The sequence below is a fragment of the Choloepus didactylus genome, chromosome 15, assembly GCF_015220235.1.
Source record: "Choloepus didactylus isolate mChoDid1 chromosome 15, mChoDid1.pri, whole genome shotgun sequence".
In the NCBI taxonomy this organism is placed as follows: Eukaryota; Metazoa; Chordata; class Mammalia; order Pilosa; family Megalonychidae; genus Choloepus; species Choloepus didactylus.
The window spans coordinates 16502033-16521242 of NC_051321.1; the positions used below are offsets into that span (position 1 = coordinate 16502033).

The 19210-nt window shown below is 36.3% G+C and overlaps 1 protein-coding gene across 4 annotated transcripts in view; it reads left to right on the forward strand.

Moving 5' to 3' along the window:
* Positions 1 to 19210, forward strand: part of SHTN1 (shootin 1) — a 103620-nt gene that overhangs the window by 38954 nt on the left and 45456 nt on the right. For all 4 annotated transcript variants that reach the window (XM_037804476.1, XM_037804477.1, XM_037804478.1 and 1 more), the window contains 5 exons: positions 776 to 870; positions 6113 to 6281; positions 8608 to 8705; positions 11630 to 11711; positions 15093 to 15187. In XM_037804476.1, coding sequence (XP_037660404.1) covers positions 776 to 870; positions 6113 to 6281; positions 8608 to 8705; positions 11630 to 11711; positions 15093 to 15187 — 539 coding nt within the window. The remainder of the gene's footprint in view (positions 1 to 775; positions 871 to 6112; positions 6282 to 8607; positions 8706 to 11629; positions 11712 to 15092; positions 15188 to 19210) is intronic.

Consider the following 19210-nt stretch of genomic DNA (forward strand, 5'->3'; position numbering starts at 1 on the left):
CAAAGAGTAATTCAAGTTCTAAATTACTTTGTACCTTTAAATCTCGATTTATATAAACTAGCTACCAGAAATCTAAAAATTATTATTTTTTGAGGATTGGTAAATAGCAAGTAAAATTTTATTTTTCTTCTAATTTTCCTGACCATTTATAATACAAGAAACAATTTACTACATATGCTTTCATCATCACATAGTATATAAATCTTGTTGCTTTGATTTTCTGCCCGGGAGTTTATTAAACAATGGTTATAGCTACTTTGTCACTAGTAAAGACTAATATTGCAGTACTTCTTAGCTAAGCTGCCACATTGTTGCTTTAGCCAAGAGTTCAATTTAAGATTTATTTTTCTTTTATTTCTCATTTGCTGATTTTCCTAATAAGATCCATGTGTTATATCCTGCTAAGAAAAGGAAATCATGTTTGCTACTTCTCTTTATTTGTGAGAGATTCTTTTGTTTAATTTAGCAGGTATGTCTATGGATATATATATAGTTACATAAAAAATAGATACTTTTTTAATAAAGTCTCCTAAATAGCTCTCTTAAAAAATGTGTGTAATTGAGTAAAATGTCTTCATTTTCTTTTTTTTCTTTTCCACATTAAAATATTAGCTAAGATTTAATCAGGATAGCTCTTAAAATTTTTTTTTTCAATTATAGCTGATAGTCTGGCTAAAGAATTGAAGTATTCTTAGTCATGGGACAAGATGTGTAGGTTTCTGGAATAGCTGACTAATCTTTGAATGATGAGACTTTTTTTTTCCCTCATTCTTAGTTTCTCACATGGTTATAGAGGAAGTTAATTTTATGCAGAACCATCTTGAAATAGAGAAGACATGTCGAGAAAGTGCTGAAGCTTTGGCAACGAAGGTGAGACTATTCTAATACAGGAATTTTACCTGAGCTTCATTATTTCATCTGGCTTTTCTAAACAGTGGCTTCTAATCTTTTTTGCTCTTCTAATTCTCTAATCAGTTATTTACTGGGATGATGAGAAAAGCATTATAAGGTCTCAGAATCTTAGAATATGGTTATGTAAAATATCTGCCTTAAAAAGGAAACATTTTGATTTTAAAAGGCGCATCCATATGTGTGTATTTCAGCTTTTGTGTTTTTGCCTGGGGAACATGGTCCCAAAGTAGTCTGTTGAACTGGACTTTCCAAATGTCTTTACATTTGGTTTAAATGGTAACCAAGTTTAAAACTAACCTGGTGTGACTTAAAAGAGTAATGAGTGTTTCATGTTTGAATAGATGAAAAAGTCAGCCTTAAGCCTTACATTTCATGTGATTATTTGTGAAAGCAGAATGAGGGCATGTGAAAGGTGACCTCCAGTGCTCCGCTGATTGCTTCTCGCTGATGAATTTACCAAGTGTGTAATTTTCTATATTCTATCTCATCAGAAGTACATTATTATTAAAGAATGTTTTTATCTCTGTCTTATGTATTTTGGGTTGGGTAAAATGCATCTGAACCACTTCATCAGAAAATGGATTACAGCAATTTTCGACCAAATTTCATTACTAATGCTGGTTGTGTTTCTTCTCCCCTGGCTGTCCCCATCCAGAGTAATTCTTTGGATGTGACTGAAATCCTACTACCAATAAATAAATAAATAAACAAATTTGTTTAATTAGTTTGCATTAGCAGTGTGCTTGCTGGAGGTATTTGCTTAATTGTTTGCATAACGACACGACAGGAGGTTAGAATTCCTAAGATATTCATGGAACCTAAGGACATGAATTTGTGTATGTAACTTCTTCTCTTCTGTGACTTGTCTGAAAAGTACATAACAATACAAGCCATTGTTTTAAAAACAATAATAACGTAGATACTCTCACGTGTTTTAGTCTGCCGAAAGTCACTGGAGTTCAGCAGTCCATAATACTCTTTGAATTCTCTTTCATTTTCCCTTTTGTGACAAGTAGAGAAGAATGTACTTGGAGCATGCTAGCTGCTCTGGATCTTCTAGTGTCTAAGGATAGTCTCTGGCTGTACTTTCTCTGGTCATTAACAAGTATTCCTGTTGTAATAGTACATCCAAAGTGAGAACACCGACTCCCTCTAAGATTGGCAGAGTTTATGGAAAGAACAATGGTTTAGGAGGTAGTATATATAGTTTCTTTTCCTGGTTATGTTATTTTGGGCATTTGGGACTTTGAGCAAGTTAGTTCCCCTCTCTTGACTGCAGTTTTCTTATCTTGAATGACAAGATGGTCCAGAGTTAGGACTGGGATGGGATTGGGTGGTGTTTTCTTTTTTTATGATGCACTTTAATCATTGGTCCATATATAGCCCCCTTTTAAATTTAGCCCCCTCCCCCCTTTGTTTTTTATTAATTATTGACTTTGGCCAAAAGAATTCACCTCTTTGGGCTACAGTTGTCTTTTCCTAAATGTCAGGGTGGACCAAGGCTGGCTTCTTAAGAAAAGATCAGATCCACTGGTCCCTGGGGTGGGGGCATGTGTATATTGAAAAAACTGCCAGGTACTGTCAAATTCATCCCCAGTTAGAAAACACTGCATTATATAATCTCTGTGGTCATTTAAATTTTGGTTTACAATAGGATCCTTTAACTTCACTGTTTATTGCTTGTTTTTTTAAGCAGCTTTTTTGAAAATGGATGCATAGTTTGTTTTTGAGGACCCAATATGAATTGGGCCTGGAATGAAAAAGAAACCAAAAATACGTATTCAATCAAACACTGGAAGTGTGTTATTGGATGTGGAATATACTACAGCTTTGAATGCAAAATTTGGAAGCCTGTTCATGTGTGTTACTAATAAATGATTATTTTAGCTGTCAATTGGCATTTTTGAGGGTAGGGTTCATTTTGAGCAGCAGAGTTTCTATAAATTCTTATTTTCCTAGATCTTTGCCATCAAATTAATAACAAATAGAATGTTTAATTTTTACAATGCAGTTTGACCTCATAATTTTCTTACAAGCAGATGTGGACACTTTGCTTTGCTTAAATACGTAGGTTAAACTCATAAAAGCAGATCACTTGTTTAAGTTGGTCTAACGTGCTTATTTTGTTCCTTTAACTATTCATTAAAATGTGCTCAATAGAAAAACTATTTGCATTTTAATATAAAATAATATAATGGAAAGTTTAGTTACTGTAGGTTATAAAATATTTATTTTTGCATAGTGATTTATTAAGATAGAAAGGTCTCAAAAAACAATTAGCATGCTGTTAACCTGTAACTGGAAAAGTAACTGCAATGAAATTGCTTAGCCAAAATTTGTAAATTCAGAGTTCTCAAAAATACCCAATTAGTATTTATTCTCATGACCATGTATGTTAATCTTATATTTCTTTTTTTAAATTTGAAAATGATGTTTCAGAGGAGACATGAAAATTACTGGCTGGCTTTTTTCTTAGCTGGTAACCATAGTTAAATAGAGTGGTTGTGTTACAGCTGCCAGATAGTAGCAGACTTTGGTACCTGGTTTGTTAGTGACAAACTCTTTTGGGGGCAGAATCGGTAACTATTTGGTTATCAAGTATTACTGGAATGGTTACCTGCAAAGTAATATATTAAGTCCCAGATGGTAGAAATTAATATTTTCACTTTTCCATGAATATCCTGCAAGAAAAACAATGCTTAGGTGAGTAACTTGGTTGAAGAAAACTAGCTGGTAAATGGTTTTCAAAAGGAAATCAGACACAAAACTAACCTTTTTTGTTATTTATTAATAACTAATACTTACTGAATTCTTACTATATGTCAGTCACTTTATTAAGCACTATATATGTATAATATCTCATTTAATCCTTGTGTTGCCCTGTAAGATAGAGACTATTTTTATCCCTAGTTTGCTGATGAGAAAACTGAGACACTGAAAGATTAGATTAGTTCTAGAGGCAGAAACGAATATGGTAGCAGAGCTAGGTTCTTCACTTTCTGCTCTACTGATTTGATAGAAATGTGTAGTGAAGCATTGCATTACTCTCCCTCATTGAACCTTAGTCCCGGTGTACCTTAGAATCACCTGGGAAGCTCTGAAAAAGTGCCATGCTGGGCCCCACCACCAGAAATTTTGGTCTGGTGTGGGGACTGAGCATTGGGATTTTTAAAAGCTCCCTAGAGAGTATGATGTGCAGAGTTAAGAACCATTAATTTAAAATTAGGAGGCAGAATTGTAAATGAAGCCTTGAGGTTTTCCACTGTTTTCTAAAATCGGTATTTTCTTCTAACACGTGGAGAAGATGGCATGATTTGAGAGTTGACAGGAAGGGTCCTTGTACCTCTTGGGCTGTGCCGTAACGTTCACGGCTTCAGACAGAGAAAACCTGTCTGAATTTTCCATTTTGAGGAAGCAGAATTGAGAAATTGTGGGCCTCTTCTCTTGTCCCTGATTCTCTGGATGTAATCCAAGCTGGGGCCATGGGCTGGGGATAAAGGGCTGTGTCTAATTCCTTGAATCAGGCTTCCCAGGAAGGATCCATGGAAGGCTTCTTAGCCAGGTCCAAGAGATTCTTCCTGATTCTCCAAGAGGTCTGGGGTACCTCTTGAGCTCCAGACCCTGCCCCTTGGGCTACATTTCGGTTCTGTATTATTGGGATAAGAATCAGATCTCCCAGGCTGAAGTAAGTTGAGTGTTCCCTGTGAGAAACCCCAAGGGGCCCTAATGACGAGCATAAACGAAGGGCCAGAGCCAGACTATTGCCATACTAAACATCTTATTCTGGTGTGAGGCTCACAGTAGTGAAGGCCAGTTAGCTTTGCAGTGAATTGTGTTTATGTTTGTGCTTATTTTCAATGCCAGTTATTAAATTCAGAGTCTGTCTTAATGGCCCTTAGTAAAGAAAGTATGTTGGCATTTCTGTGCCTTACATTTTATACTAGGGTACTCCGTTTACTAAATACTTTCAAGTGCTCAAATAACATAAGTCCTTTTATTTTTCGGTCTTGAAAAGAGAAACATAAGGAAAACCATATTTTCCTTTTGTGGATATTAGAATTTAGTCTTTGTTGCTTTGTACTAACGTTTATATGCATGTTTATATGCACATAAGCACATTAGTTAAAGAAGGTGATTTTGAATAACTAAAACAAAAGACCAACTAATTTCTACATCAGGGGATAATAAATAAATTAATGAATTAGTATTCCTTTCCTTTTTCTACTATGAATCGGCGCTCTTCTGTAGTGATAATAGAAAGTCATCTTGAACTTCCTTCTACTATGTATTAGAACTCTTATGTACAGATAGGAAAAACATGCTGAACTAGCTTAAGCAAAAAGAAAAAAAAAGGTGCGAGTTGGTTAGGAGGGATATTGGAGTGTTCCAAAGAATCCGTGAGCTAGGAGCAGTTCAGAAATGGACTGGAACCAGAGCCTGGAACCCTGTGGGAAACCTTTCTCCCTTGCTTTCCTCTGCTCCTCTCTACACATCAGCTTCACTTTTGGTTTTGCTACAGACCGCCTCCTCTGCTCCTCAGTCCAATGGCGAAATGTGGGTGCCAACAGCTCCCGTGCATCCAAACACGTGGAAAGAAATTCTCCTGTCTGTTCTAGCCTCCACATTCCTAGAGAACAGATATGATTGCCCAAGCTTGAGTCATGTGCCTTATCTCTGGACTAATTATCTGTGGCCAAAGGGATGGGTCATATTTTGGGGGAACATGGTTGTTCCCATAGAAATCATGTGGAATGAGGAAGAGGAATGGCAGTGTCCAGAAAAGAGGGGGTGCTGGGCAAACAAACATTTAAAAGGTATTTGCAGCACACCATCAAACAAAACACTTGCTTGAAATAAAGTACCATAATTAAGACTGTTAATGACTATGAATAAATTGAAAATTGATTTAATCTGTACTTGTATATTTTATCTTAATTCCTTTAGTATTTTTTATTAGTTGTAACTGGCATTTTCACATGCTGCTGGCTGTAATCCAGGCATCAGGTCTTACTTAAAGTAATAAGTTTAATATTAAGAAGTGTAAATAGAACCTTATTTAATGAATCTGCTAATTGTTATTTCCTGCTGTGAATGTTGATGGATATGTAAGACAAAGATACGTTTAATTTGTCTATTGTTTGAAAATCCAAGACACTTATTTGACTGCTGTTAAAATAACCGTTTTTATATTTTGTCTTAGCTAAATAAAGAAAATAAAACATTGAAAAGAATCAGCATGTTGTACATGGCCAAGCTGGGACCAGATGTGATAACTGAAGAGATAAATATTGATGATGAAGATTCAGCTGCGGACACAGAGGGTGCTGTCGAAACTTGTGTCTCAGTACAGTGTCAGAAGCAGATCAAAGGTGGGACTCTCAGCTTAATTGTTGAGTACATTTTTGTTCCTTTTAGTATGGTGCTTCTCAGCCCTGGCTGTACGCTGGAATCACGTGGGAACATCTAAAAATACTGATGCCTGTGTCCTATCCCCAGAATTTGTTTTGATTGGCCTAGGGTATGGCCTGATTGAGAATCATTATGAGAGGATACAACCTCTGTGCTTTATCAGTTATTTTCTTGTTTAGGATTAGGTGCTTTTGAAAGCTTATTCTTGACAGAAACAGCAGGTTAGACTATAAATGTCTTAAGAATATGGATTACGTGTTAGGATATTTTGTGAAATGAAAGAATGAATGAATAAAATTATATGTAGTCAACACCTCCTGTTTGTTTGGTTTTCTTTTGGAATACTTGGGGAAGATTCTTCTCCAAATTGCTTTCTCTAACCTCAAAGAAAGAACTCCCCATCGGATTTAGGCCGGGAGCTATAAGCGATTGCAGTATTAAACAGCTGTGTTGATCAGCAAGTGGTACTGTAAGGCAAGACCACATGATACATCTATTAAATACACAGTTTTATTCGCATATGTATTTGTATATATCCACACACACACACACACACACACACTGTTTATGTTAAAGATGTAGGGAAGCAGTAACTAATGGAGCAATTTAACTTAGTGCACACGTCAAAAGCAATACTCAATCGTTTTTTGCTAGATAAAATTTCAACTGAAAGTATTAAAAAAAAAAAAAAAAGGCTATGCAAACACCAACTTTCCCTGACCCTCTGCCCCCTTAATTAAAAACAAAATAGAATAGAAGTTACATTGGTGGGAAGACAAAGGAAGTTTAAAGGATTTCTTATTTATAATTCTCCCTTAAGTCTTTAATGGCATGATCTCTTGTTCTTCCTTTAGGATTAGCTAGTCAGTCAGGAGAAGGTGATTTAGAAATAAGTCTCTGAGAACTCCTTCAAGCTGGGTTCATGTTCAAAGTTTGATTTAATTTATAACTAACCACATAGCAGGTTTCTTATTGCCCCTGGAGAAGGGTAAGAAATTAAAAGCAGTTAAAATCTAAATGACAAAACAGTAGGCCTGGGTATAAACTTAAGTGCTCTGTACTAATCCATGTATATTTTTTAACGTTTGCATGGCAGAAGAAACTTTCACCTAACACCAGAAGCTTTTGCACTTCCAGTTGCTAATATTTTCATTTTACTAACACATTTTCGTTAAATTCAAATAATAAAAAATATGAAATAAATTAAGAATCTAACCACTCACAACTCAGGAGAGAAAATTACTAGAATTAACCCTTCTTTCAAATAGGTTATATTTTGAGTCAGTTCAAATAATGTTTAAGGGCTATAAATTGGCAGTAAGTTAGGATTTTTTTTCTTCAAACCAAAATCTCCAAATTATTAACTGCCCAATTGTTTGTTTATATTGCATTGTAGCAAGAGCCCATGGCCATTATGAAATAAAAAAAGAAATTAGTACCATGCCTTAATTTGTGTTGTGGAAAGCTTAAGAAAAAATCTACTTCAAAATGCCAGATAGTTTTCTAGAAGAATATGGGTTTGATAGAATGCAAAGAAAACAATATCTGATACATTTAATGTGGTGAGATTACATGATGTAAAAATTAATAACCATGGCTAGCTGGGGGATGGCCTTTGCGCCTCCTTTTTCCTTTTTTTCTCTCTCTTTTTTTTAATAATTCAATTTTATTGAGATATATTCATATACCACGCAGTCATACAAAGTGTACAATCAGTTGTTCACAGTACCACCATATAGTTGTGCATCCATCACCAAAATTAATTTTTGAACTTTTTCATTACCACACACACAAAAGTAATAAGAATAAAAAATAAAGTGAAAAAGAACAAAGTAAAAAAGAACACTGGGTGCTCCCCCCGACCCTGTTTTTCTACTCATCCATCCATACACTAGACAAAGGGGAGTGTGGTCCTTATGGCTTTCCCAATCACATTGTCACCCCTCGTAAGCTACATTTTTATACAATTGTCTTCAAGATTTAAGGGTTCTGGGTTGTAGTTTGATAGTTTCAGGTAATTACTGCTAGCTATTCCAATTCATTATAACCTAAAAAGGGTTATCTATACAGTGTGTAAGAGTGCCCACCAGAGTGACCTCTCGGCTCCTTTTGGAATCTCTCAGCCACTGAAACTTACTTCATTTCATTTCACATTTTAATTGTTAAGTAACCTTGACCATAAGCTGCACGTGGATAGCATTTTTAATTCCTTTGACCAGATTATTTCATTTTTTAAAACTAAATTTCTTTCTTTCTTTTTTTTTTTCTTTTTCTTTAAAAACACAGAACTTCGAGATCAAATTGTATCTGTTCAGGAGGAAAAGAAGACATTAGCCATTGAACTGGAAAATCTCAAGAGCCAACTTGTAGAAGTAATTGAAGAAGTACGTATCTTAGTCCTGAAGGCAAGAGCTTTAGTGTTTTTATGGTGTTTGGAGACTGGCTAAGTTAAAAACTTGCTGTTGAAGCTAATTTAATTTCTGACAGGAGAACCATGTGCCAATTTGAATCTTCCCTTCTCACCCCTATTTCAGACATAGGCAAAGGTACCGAGCGTAGGATCATGAACATTCATGTACCCACTTCCTACCTTAAATAAAACACTAAAATAGCCTTGAAGCATCCTCTTTTGCCCCCCACTTTTTACTATGTGAGGCAGATTTATGAGAATGGTAGCTACTGTTTCAAGTTGCTGGTGGTGAAGAAAGAAGAGAGTATGTTGCTTCTCCAGTGGATGGATGGCTTAGCTGGGGAGGGTATCCCCCTGTATACCTCCAAATAGGCACATACGATAGATGGTAGAATGGGTTCAAGTGGCTATTTGGAGAATCTTTTTATTTTTCCCTTTCAAACTGTCGTTAAGAATAGGAGCATGCCATTGCCTTTCTTTGTGTGAGGCTTCAAGTAAGGATCTATCTGCCTTTTCATCTTAATTTAAGTTGTCTTAACTCTCAGATTCTGTTGTCCAGAACGTCCCTACTGATGTGCTACAGCACCTTGATATCCCTGAAGTGGCTTACAAATATGCCAAGGCACTGATCCCATAATGAGAGCCTCATCCCGTTTACCCCTGTTCCACCAGATTTTATCGTTTGCATGAGTGCCATGGTGTGGGAAAGGTTTGGAAGCAGAGTCCAGCCACCTCCCAGCCCCAGCTCTTTTTACTTGTTGCAAAACATCATAATGGGAAGAAGGATGATATTTTGGAAGGTCTATTCCTTTTGGACTGTATATAGCAGTTAGTAATTCAAGCCCAAAACAAAACAAAAAGTATGTATCTTACACTGTAAACACCAACTCGCAGACTCGCTAGAGGTGAGGTGATGATGGATTCGGATCCACTTTCAGGACCACTGTCTCAGTTTGTTTCTTGATGGCAATCATAGGAGACAGAGAGAAACACATTTAATGTACTTCCTTCCTCCATTTATTGGTGATTCTTTCCCCTCCCACTTTGAGATGTTTTGGAAGCCATTTCAAAAGTTATTTTTTATTATGACTATTTCAGATATCCTCAAAGGTATAAAGAACAAAATAACACATGACCATAAACCTGCAACCCAGCTTAATTCATGAAATATAAGTGTTGAAACCCCCTGTGTACCTCTGTCCAATCACATTCTCCTCAACCCCTGCCCTATTTCCTTGAAGAACCATTATTCTGAATTTCGTGTTCATTATTCCAATATGTATATTTCTGTTTTTACTACCGATGTATAGGTATCCATAAACAATATATAGTAAACATAGTATTTTGAGTGTCTTAAAACTGTATAAATCTCCTAGCTTTTTTTTAATTCAAAATAATGTATTTGAGGTTTATCTACCTGGATATGTGTAACTTTACATTCTCTTCTTTCTTTTTTTAACTGCTGTATGGTACTTTCTTCTATTGATACACACCAAAAGTTATTTCAGAAATTTAGTTTTTGGGGAAAGATTTTCATATGTATTTTATTTAAGCCCAAATCATCAAAGTTTAAAATGAATACCTTAGTCAAGTATTTGATCTTTTTTTTAAAAATTCAATTTTATTGAGATATATTCACATACCCAACAGTCATCCCCGGGTACAATCAATTGATCTTAGTGCCATTATATAGTTGTACATTCATCACCACAATCAATTTTTGAACATTTTCATTACCACATACAAAAAAGAATAAGAATAAAAGTTAAACTGAAAAAGAACATAGGAAGTGTCAGTCACAAGGTTTTCACAACCACATGGTCACACGATAAAAGCTATATAGTTATATAGTCATCATCAAGAATCAAGTCTATTGGATTGCAGTTCTACAGATTCAGGTATTTCCTTCTAGCTATTCTAACACACTAGAAACTAAAAAGGAACATCTATATGATGCATAAGAATAACCTCCAGAATGACCTCTTGACTATTTGAAATTGTGCAGCCACTCAAACCTTACTTTGTTTAATTTTCTTCTCCCTTTTGGTCCAAGAACCTTTTCTCAATCCCACAATGTCAGGTCCAGGCTCATCCTCGGGAGTCATGTCACACGTTGCCAGGAAGATTTACACACCTGGGAGTCATGTCCCACATAGTGGGGAGGGCAGTGAGTTTACCTGCTGAGTGGACTTAGAGAGAGAGGCCACATCTGAGCAACAAAAGAGGTTCTTTGGGGGTGACTCTTAGGCACAGTTTTAAGTCGGCTTAGCTTCTCTTTTGCAGTACAGGCATCATAAGGGAATGCCCCAAGATCAAGGGCTCAGCCTTCTAAATTGGTAGCCCCCAGTGCTTGTGAGAATATCATTGAATAGGGAGTGAAATCTGGTTGGTTTATACAGGGTAGTGTGAAGCCCTAATACATCCCAGAGTAATCTGGGCAGAAAATAAACATGTATTTGCAAAGTCCCCTTGAAGGACTAGGGAAAAATGTAGAAATATTAAACTTTCCCACCTGGGGAATTAATGATATTCTCACAAGTATTCTATCTTGACATAATGACTCAGGTATGTTTTCTGGGTGATCTGTATTTGGATTTTTGCATTAAAAATATCAATTATTTACATTGGGTGGCTAGAGCTTTGTCATGTTTAGGAACCGACACAAGGCCAACTGGAATATGAAAATAAGTTCTGTACCAAATGTACATCCTATCCTAAATAGCTACCTTTGACAGTTTAAGAGCAACTTTAATAAAAGACTAAAACAGGGAAGCCCCTTTCTACTTTAAACTGTAACTTCATGTTGAAATTTGAACAGAAATTTGTGTGTCACACTTCACCACATGAAATGTTTTACAATTTTGGGTATTTTCTCTCCTCAAAATCTTGCATTTTTAGGTAAATAAAGTTAAGCAAGAAAAAGCTGTTTTAAATTCAGAAGTTCTTGAACAGAGAAAAGTCTTAGAAAAATGCAATAGAGGTATGTATTTCTAGTCTTTTTTCTCAAATCCAGGCAGTTTGTTTTGTTTCTGTGTTTTTTGTGTTGTTTTAGGCCCTTGCCTAAATCTTATAGCAAAATTCCTCTCCTGGGTTCTGTTTTCCTAACTTCAAGCGGCAAGTCTCTCATTTTTATTATTTTATCATCCATCTTAGAGTCTTGGGGCTTTTAAAAGTGCTTTCATTTGAAGAACTAGGGACCTACTCATTCTGAAACTTCAAATCTAAATACGTACTTCTTCTGTCCTATATATATCCTGTGACCCTGGCCATATCGGCTCTCCCCTCAGCATTTATATGTTTGGTAGGTTATTTAGTATGTCTCAATCCAGAAGAGATTAGGATATTTACATAAATGCATAAAACATGTCATGATAAATTGGGAAATTAAGAGGATGAGGAAAATGGGACAAAGGGAAAGTGAGAGTGTAGATTGACATGCCCAGTGCTTACTTGCTTCGAGGCCTTACACATTTCCTGTGTGCCTGAAATCTGGCTCTGAGCTGACTAGGGGCTAGTGCCTTGAGGGATTCATGATCATTTATATAGATCACACAAAAACAAACTCATTGGTTAGGAGAAGCAGACCTTGGTGCCAGCACGAGAAAGAAATTTCTCTTATGGCTGCTCCTGGAGAAAACTATATTGTCCCCAACAGTGGCCTTATGTATCCTCCTAGTAGTAGAACTCAGCATGAAGTCTCATGGTGCTGTTTCTTTTGTCCTCCAGTTTAGGCCAAGGGGTTGCGCCAAAGTGGATTTCTGCAAAAAAAATTCTAATGGAGAGGGCTTAACACTCCTTTTCTTCCCTTGTTTTCCCTCAGCCTTTGCGGAATGGTACAGGATTTAATCCCACTTTCTTTCCTAGCTCAGAGGCTACAACACTAACAGGAAATCTTTGAGACCCCAGGGCTTTCCAGGTAATGGGTGGTAGTGCTCAACCTTTGCATCATTCGTAAATTGGGATTTTTGAATAAATAAAGGACCTTGTAGTTAAAGATGAGAGATGAACCAGAGTGTAACATTTCCTCAGATCTTTCTGCATTTAAAAAGGTAGAACTGATGTGGGAGAGTTTTCCGTCTTGATGCCCTGAGCTAGAAACAGAGGGTTTTACAAAGGTTAATCCCACAAATCTTGCCTTCAGAGATCCGCCTATCTAGGAAGAGAGAGAGATTATAGAAAAAGATGCATGACTAGACCAGAACCAACCTAATTTCTTTCAGAATCCAGGTAAAAGGGGGCCTGGGCATGTGAAAATTCACTTTTTTTGTAATACTGTTTTAGGCACAGAAAAGAGAGTTATCTTGCCCAGGGCTTCAGGTATTCTTAGTCTTCTTTGTTTCCTCCTTGAAATTTCTTTTCTAACTAGGTTTGAAAATAATTTAGTTCTCAGGGACCTGTAATTCACGTCACAAACCACCACTTACATTGCTTTACTTGAGTAAGACTATTAGTCTTTCGTCTGAGGAGGCAGTAGATTTAGACTACAGAGTTGGAAATTCTATGTCATTACACAGCAAACTACAACTTAGTCAGTTAGGATTGAAGTGCCCTGGTGGAACGGCGTGTGAAAGTGACCTTTACGGGAGTCTTTTTAAGGACTTTATTGATATGACTCAGCTGAGGATGGAGGGGGCTCTCCAGAAGCAGATGGAGAGAGTAACGTGGTGTCTATCTGTGGTGTGTCTAATTTCTAACCGTGTCACCATTCCCTCTGTCCTGCCTACATCATTATTTTAAAAACTAGGCCACAAAATGTCAAAAGCGGCAAAGAATTCATATTGCTCTTACTTGGAAGTACCTTCCTCCTGAAGATTTCTCTACTTCTTTCCACTAAGGGGATTCCTTAGTACTAAGCTCCGTCTCTTGCAGCCTGAATGAATCCGTGGCTGTTTCCTTTGTAAGCATGGAGAACACTTAAAATAACTTGGGATTCTTTTCTTTTTACTCAGACAATGCACTTTTCTTTTGGTGGAAAATTTAGAAGATTGATGTAGGAAAAGAAAAAAAATAACTATCACAATCCAGACATAAGCACTGGTAACATTTTAGTATTTTTTATTCCTAGATTTAAACATACCTTACATACATTAAATTTTTGTTAAATGTGTTTGTCCTATAGAGGGAAGACAGAGAACATCAGTAAAAGAAACATCTCTTTGCAACTCCATGAACATCCCTCCCAGCTTGCTCATGGCCCTCTCCTTTTTTCTATAGAGAGAAACACTAGCTTGAATTTTTATCATTTCCTTTCTTTTATTTGTAGTATTACCAAATACATATATATCAAACATCATATTGCTTAATTTTACATGTTTTTGATCTTTATATAAACAGCATCCCTTTGCAACTTGCTTTTTTGTCTTTGTGACATTCATTCATGTTGACGAGAATAGCTGTGGTATGTTAATTTCACTGCTGTAGAGTATTCCATTAGATGACTATACCAAAATCCATTATCTTGGTGGTGGACATTTGGGTTGTTTCCAGGTTTTTGCTATTCCAAGTCCTACTATTATGAAAAATCATATAACGTGTCTTCCAGAGCACATGTCCAGGAGTTTCACTAAGGTATATGCCTCCATGTAAAATTATATATCAGTTTCACTACATAAGGCCAATTATGTTTTAAATACATCTACCAGTTTACACTCCCGTCAGCAGTAGATGAGTTCCCACGTTTTTGTATCCTCTTCCAGGCACTTGATATAGCCATACTTACTAATTTTTGCAGTTGCCTTTTTAGTGGGTGTAGAAAGGTATTTCTTTGTGTTTTTACTTTTCATTTTCCTGATTACTAATGGAGGTGACCATCTTTTTATATGTTTATTGGCCTTTCATTTTTCCTGTTCTGTGAAATGTTTGTTCAGGTGTTTTTTTTAAATGCAGTTTTTAAAAAACAAAAATGAGCTCATTTTACACTTATTATTGCAACTTGTTTATTTTCTTAATATATTACATGCCTTTCCATTTACTAAATATACTCTATAATATAATTGTAATGGTAGCTTGATATTCCTTGTGTATACTGTAATTTACTGATCCTTCAATGTTAAGCCATCTAGGTTATTTCACTGTTTTCAGCAGTGATGCAGGAAGCATCCTTACAGTGAAATCTCTGTACGTGCTCTCTTAGGATATGCATTCTTAGACCTGGAATTGTTGAGTCAAGGGTATGAACATTTTAAAGCTTTTTTTTTAAATTTACATGGCCAAGTTGCCCTCTAAAAAGACTTTATCATTCCAACCAGCAATGGATGAGGGTGCCTGTGTGAAGAAGCCTTTAAACACTGTTTTTCATCCATGTTCCTGATAATTTGTGTGTTATATTAATTGTCTATTTTCTTTTCCTTGTCTTTTTAAGTGTCCATTCTAGCAGTAGAAGAGTATGAGGAAATGCAAGTAAACCTGGAATTAGAAAAGGGCCTTCGGAAGAAAGCAGAGTCATTTGCACAAGAGGTGGGTGTCTTACAGAGATCTGGTTTTTCATTTTTGTTTTTTAAAAGACTTTGCTGATGACACATCAAAATATTCTTTGAGGTTTGATAAGAACTAATTCAAAGAACACGTTGAATTAGGGATCAGCTGATGTAGGGGGCAGCTGTGGAATAGTATCACGATCACTGAACTGGTGTTAGGAGATCTCGGTTCAGAGTTTGGCCATGTCATTTACTAGTTGTAAGACCTCAAAGCAGTCCCTGAGCCTCTCAGGGCTTCACTTTTCCCACGTGGATGAAGATATCAACCTAACCAAATGAATTTTAAAATCAAACGGCACACTTTCTAAAAAGTACTTTATAAACTGTAATGTGCTGGGGAAAGGAATTATATTTAGGGATGCACGTAACTTGTGATGGAAAGTCCGACTTGAGTACAGGCTGTCTGTAAGTTTCAAATAGCCTTCAGAATCTGGGGGTACACCTCAGTATCTCTCAATATCTCTCTTCAGCTACTGTACATGCTCTCATTGTGCCAGTGATTCTCCCATTAGCTGTGGAAACATTGCCATGTTGCACATCCATTATCTCAGCGTTTCACCAGTGTAATAATTTGCCTATTATGTTAGACATAAGCTTTGTGCTTCTTGTGTTCCAGTTTACCTTTGTCGACATGCAGTTTTGGGTAATCCGTGGCTTTGGGGCTGGTTTCCAGGGAAATGATGAGGCGCCAATTGGTTCATGGTGTGGAGCCGGTCCGCATGGGATCAGCTGTATTTTGAGACTGAATAAATACTGTGGGTTGGAGGAAAGTAGCTGAAAAATGAAAAATAGTCCTAGTTGAAGGCATAGAAGGAAGGTATAGAAGGAAGACAAAACATGGGGTTATGGGAATGATATTTGAAAATCAGATTGTGGTTTTCTGTAGGAGTCTTTCTGTGCTTGAATATAGCTGTGCTAGCAATGAACTCAACAAAAGGTTTAGTCTAAGTAGCTCCAATTTGAAATATTATGATTCATTTTATTCAGAGAGTTTAATGCAAGGTGAGTAAATATTGTTCTCTTATTACCTGGAAGAAAGGACAAAGAAGTGAAGTGTGCCAGAGTCCTCTGGAAAAAGCTGCAGCAATATCAATAATGGATTTCTAATAAATAGTTGGGGTGGGGAGGTGGTGGAGATAATGTGAAGACAGACGCCTCTATTGCAAAACTGAAAAGATTGGCTGAGTTTGACCCAAGTGCCAGGGTCTTGTGTTGAGAGACATTTCCAGTTTTCCATCTGTTGTTTGCTGAACGATGTTAGAATACAAAGCATCTGGAAGAAAACAGTGAAGGCCATGGCAGCAGCAGAGAAGATAGATGGAGGAAGCAGGATTCCACTAAGAATACAAAAATGAATGATTTACTCTGCCACTCACCTGGTAGGGCCTTAGGCCTTAGTGATGGGTGGAAACAATGATGCTGACCTGTTAACCCGAAGAGAAGAGAGAAGACTTAGGAGGGAAAGCAAGAGCAGTGCAATTGCATTACTGATAGCATATATATATTTGCAGTGCATGCAGTTGCTTTACAATAGATTCGATCTAAACAATGGTGAGAAAAAAATTTTTTTTAATAGAGCTAGATTGGAAACTATATTTTCTTTTCTGTATGGTTTAAAAATTCTCAAGTTTTCCACAGGTAACTACTGCTAAAAGGCACATTACTTAGTTTGACAAGAGGGGTACCGTTCAGATGTTCTGTTCCTTTGTGCACTCAGCAAGCATCTTTTTAAGTATCTTCTTTGTACCAGACACTGTATTGTTCTTGCGAATATAATGGTGCAGAAAACAAATGCAGCCCCTGTTCTCAATTTTTAAGTTAACTTACTTCGTATTTTTAATTACAAAAGGAATGTATATACCTTGTAAAAAAAAATACAAGGAATTCTTAAATGTGCAAAGTGAAAATGAGTTTCTGCCTAACCCCCCCAACTTCTGCTCCCACTTGTTCTTTTAAAAGAAAGACAAAAACATAATTCCCCTTATCAAGAAAACAGTGTCTTCATAACTATGTTAAGTTTTTATATTTCTTCCACACAACTTAAATTTTTAATGACTTTCCTATACTTCTTGAATGTATTTTTCTTGCTATCCAGTGTAGTTTGTTTTTCCCTAAGGTGTGGATGCATTGTTTAATGTATCGCCATTATGCATGTGAGAATGTTATGTAATTGATTTTTTTCCCCAAACAACTGTGATGCTGTTTCAGTGATGTTTTGGAAAGAATGAATTACATATTAATAAAATAAGATCTCATTGTCATTCTTCTTTACAAACATTTATAAATTTATCTGAATTTCTTATACCTTTTGATGTTATTCAACTGATACAGAAATTAAGAGACCAACTTCCTAACTCCAGCCTAGTTCTTACTGTAGCTAACAAACAAAATTCATTGAATTATCTTGAGATATGTATCTAATGAGTAATTTTAAAAATAAATTCCCATTGTTAATTTATAGGAATTCCTTTCCCATATATTTTTTTCTTATCCTATTACTACTCAGGAACTGCAATAAGGACTTTGCAAAAGAAATTTACATTATAACATTTCCGAGATTTGATGGCATATGTCTTTATACTCCTCTCCCCAAAATAACAAAGTTGAGATGATTTATACTCATGTAAAGTTGAACATGTTTCTTGAGTGCTACATGGAAAGGAGCATTAGCTCTTTCTCCCAGGAGAAAACTAAAGCCCAGAGAAGCGGTGCTACTCGTGTTGACTTGGTGCCCTGTGGCCTGCTTTTTTCCCTGCTGTGAGTTCACTGCCTTTCTTCTGTCTGCTCTGTCTCTGCCTGCTCCTGGCTGAAAGGCATTGCTTGCTGGAAAGCCAGGAGACCTCACTTCAGCTGCCATTGGAAGTACTTCCTAAAACACCTACAAGAGACCTCACTTTGTAAAGTTTTAAGAGGGAAAGTGTATAAAAAATTATTTACTGTAGTAATAATGATAACCTGAAATAATTCATTTCAATTAGATCACTGGTCTAAAATTTAAGATACTAAAATGAAATACTGATTACTCTTCCCTAGTATGTTGAAGCCTCCAGTGTTACTGTTCTCAAGCTTAATACTCCCTGGCACATGTGTGCACACATGCACACGCACACACACACTCAACTCATGCTCTGGACCTCTCACTCTGACAGAGAGACAGGGAGTCAGGTGGAAGAAAAATGAAGATTCACATCAAAATGCTGTTAAGAATCTGAACATGTGAAATTATACCAAAAATGGGCCTAATTTCAGAGTTTGTAAAACATTTCATTCTTGGATTACCCACCGGGCAACTTGTACAGGGTTAGAGAAAAGAAGTAACGGGGCATGGAAAATAAAATTGTTTTCAGTCATGCAAAGTTGTGAGGATTAAATGAATATTCTATGCAGATTACTTAATAAAGTGTTCAATGAACATTAGTATACATTCTCCTTTACTCCCCTACTGTCAACTACTCTCATTACTAGGGGAAAACAAAACAAAACAAAACAAAACAAACAAAAACATTAGGTCTAGTAGATTGCAGAGAAATTTAGACAGGGGCTAAAAGTTTTGGGCTTGTCAAGCATACAGACCTGAGTTTAAAACCTGGTTTTGTCACTTAGGTTTTGTGTTTGGAAAATTGCTTAACTCCCGAACCTTAGTGACCTTATCAGTAAAATGAGGGTGATAATAGAATCTAATTGATAGGGCTCTAAGGATCACAGACAATGAACAAAAAATGACTATCACCATATTTAGCACATAGAAAATATTTAGTAAATGTTCGCTCTTCATACTAGAAGCACTTAACTCATAGGATTGATGTAAGGATTAAAATAATCCATGTAGACTACAGTCCAGTCCTTAGAGTATGTGGTATAAAGTAAGTTCTCAATAAATATTAGCTACTACTTTTAGTATTAATGCATTTAAAAGCAATAATGAAATATTAAAACTAGGTGTAGGACAAAATTATTGTATATATTCTTCATTGGGTTAGGGTGGAGGTAGTGAAGATTGCAT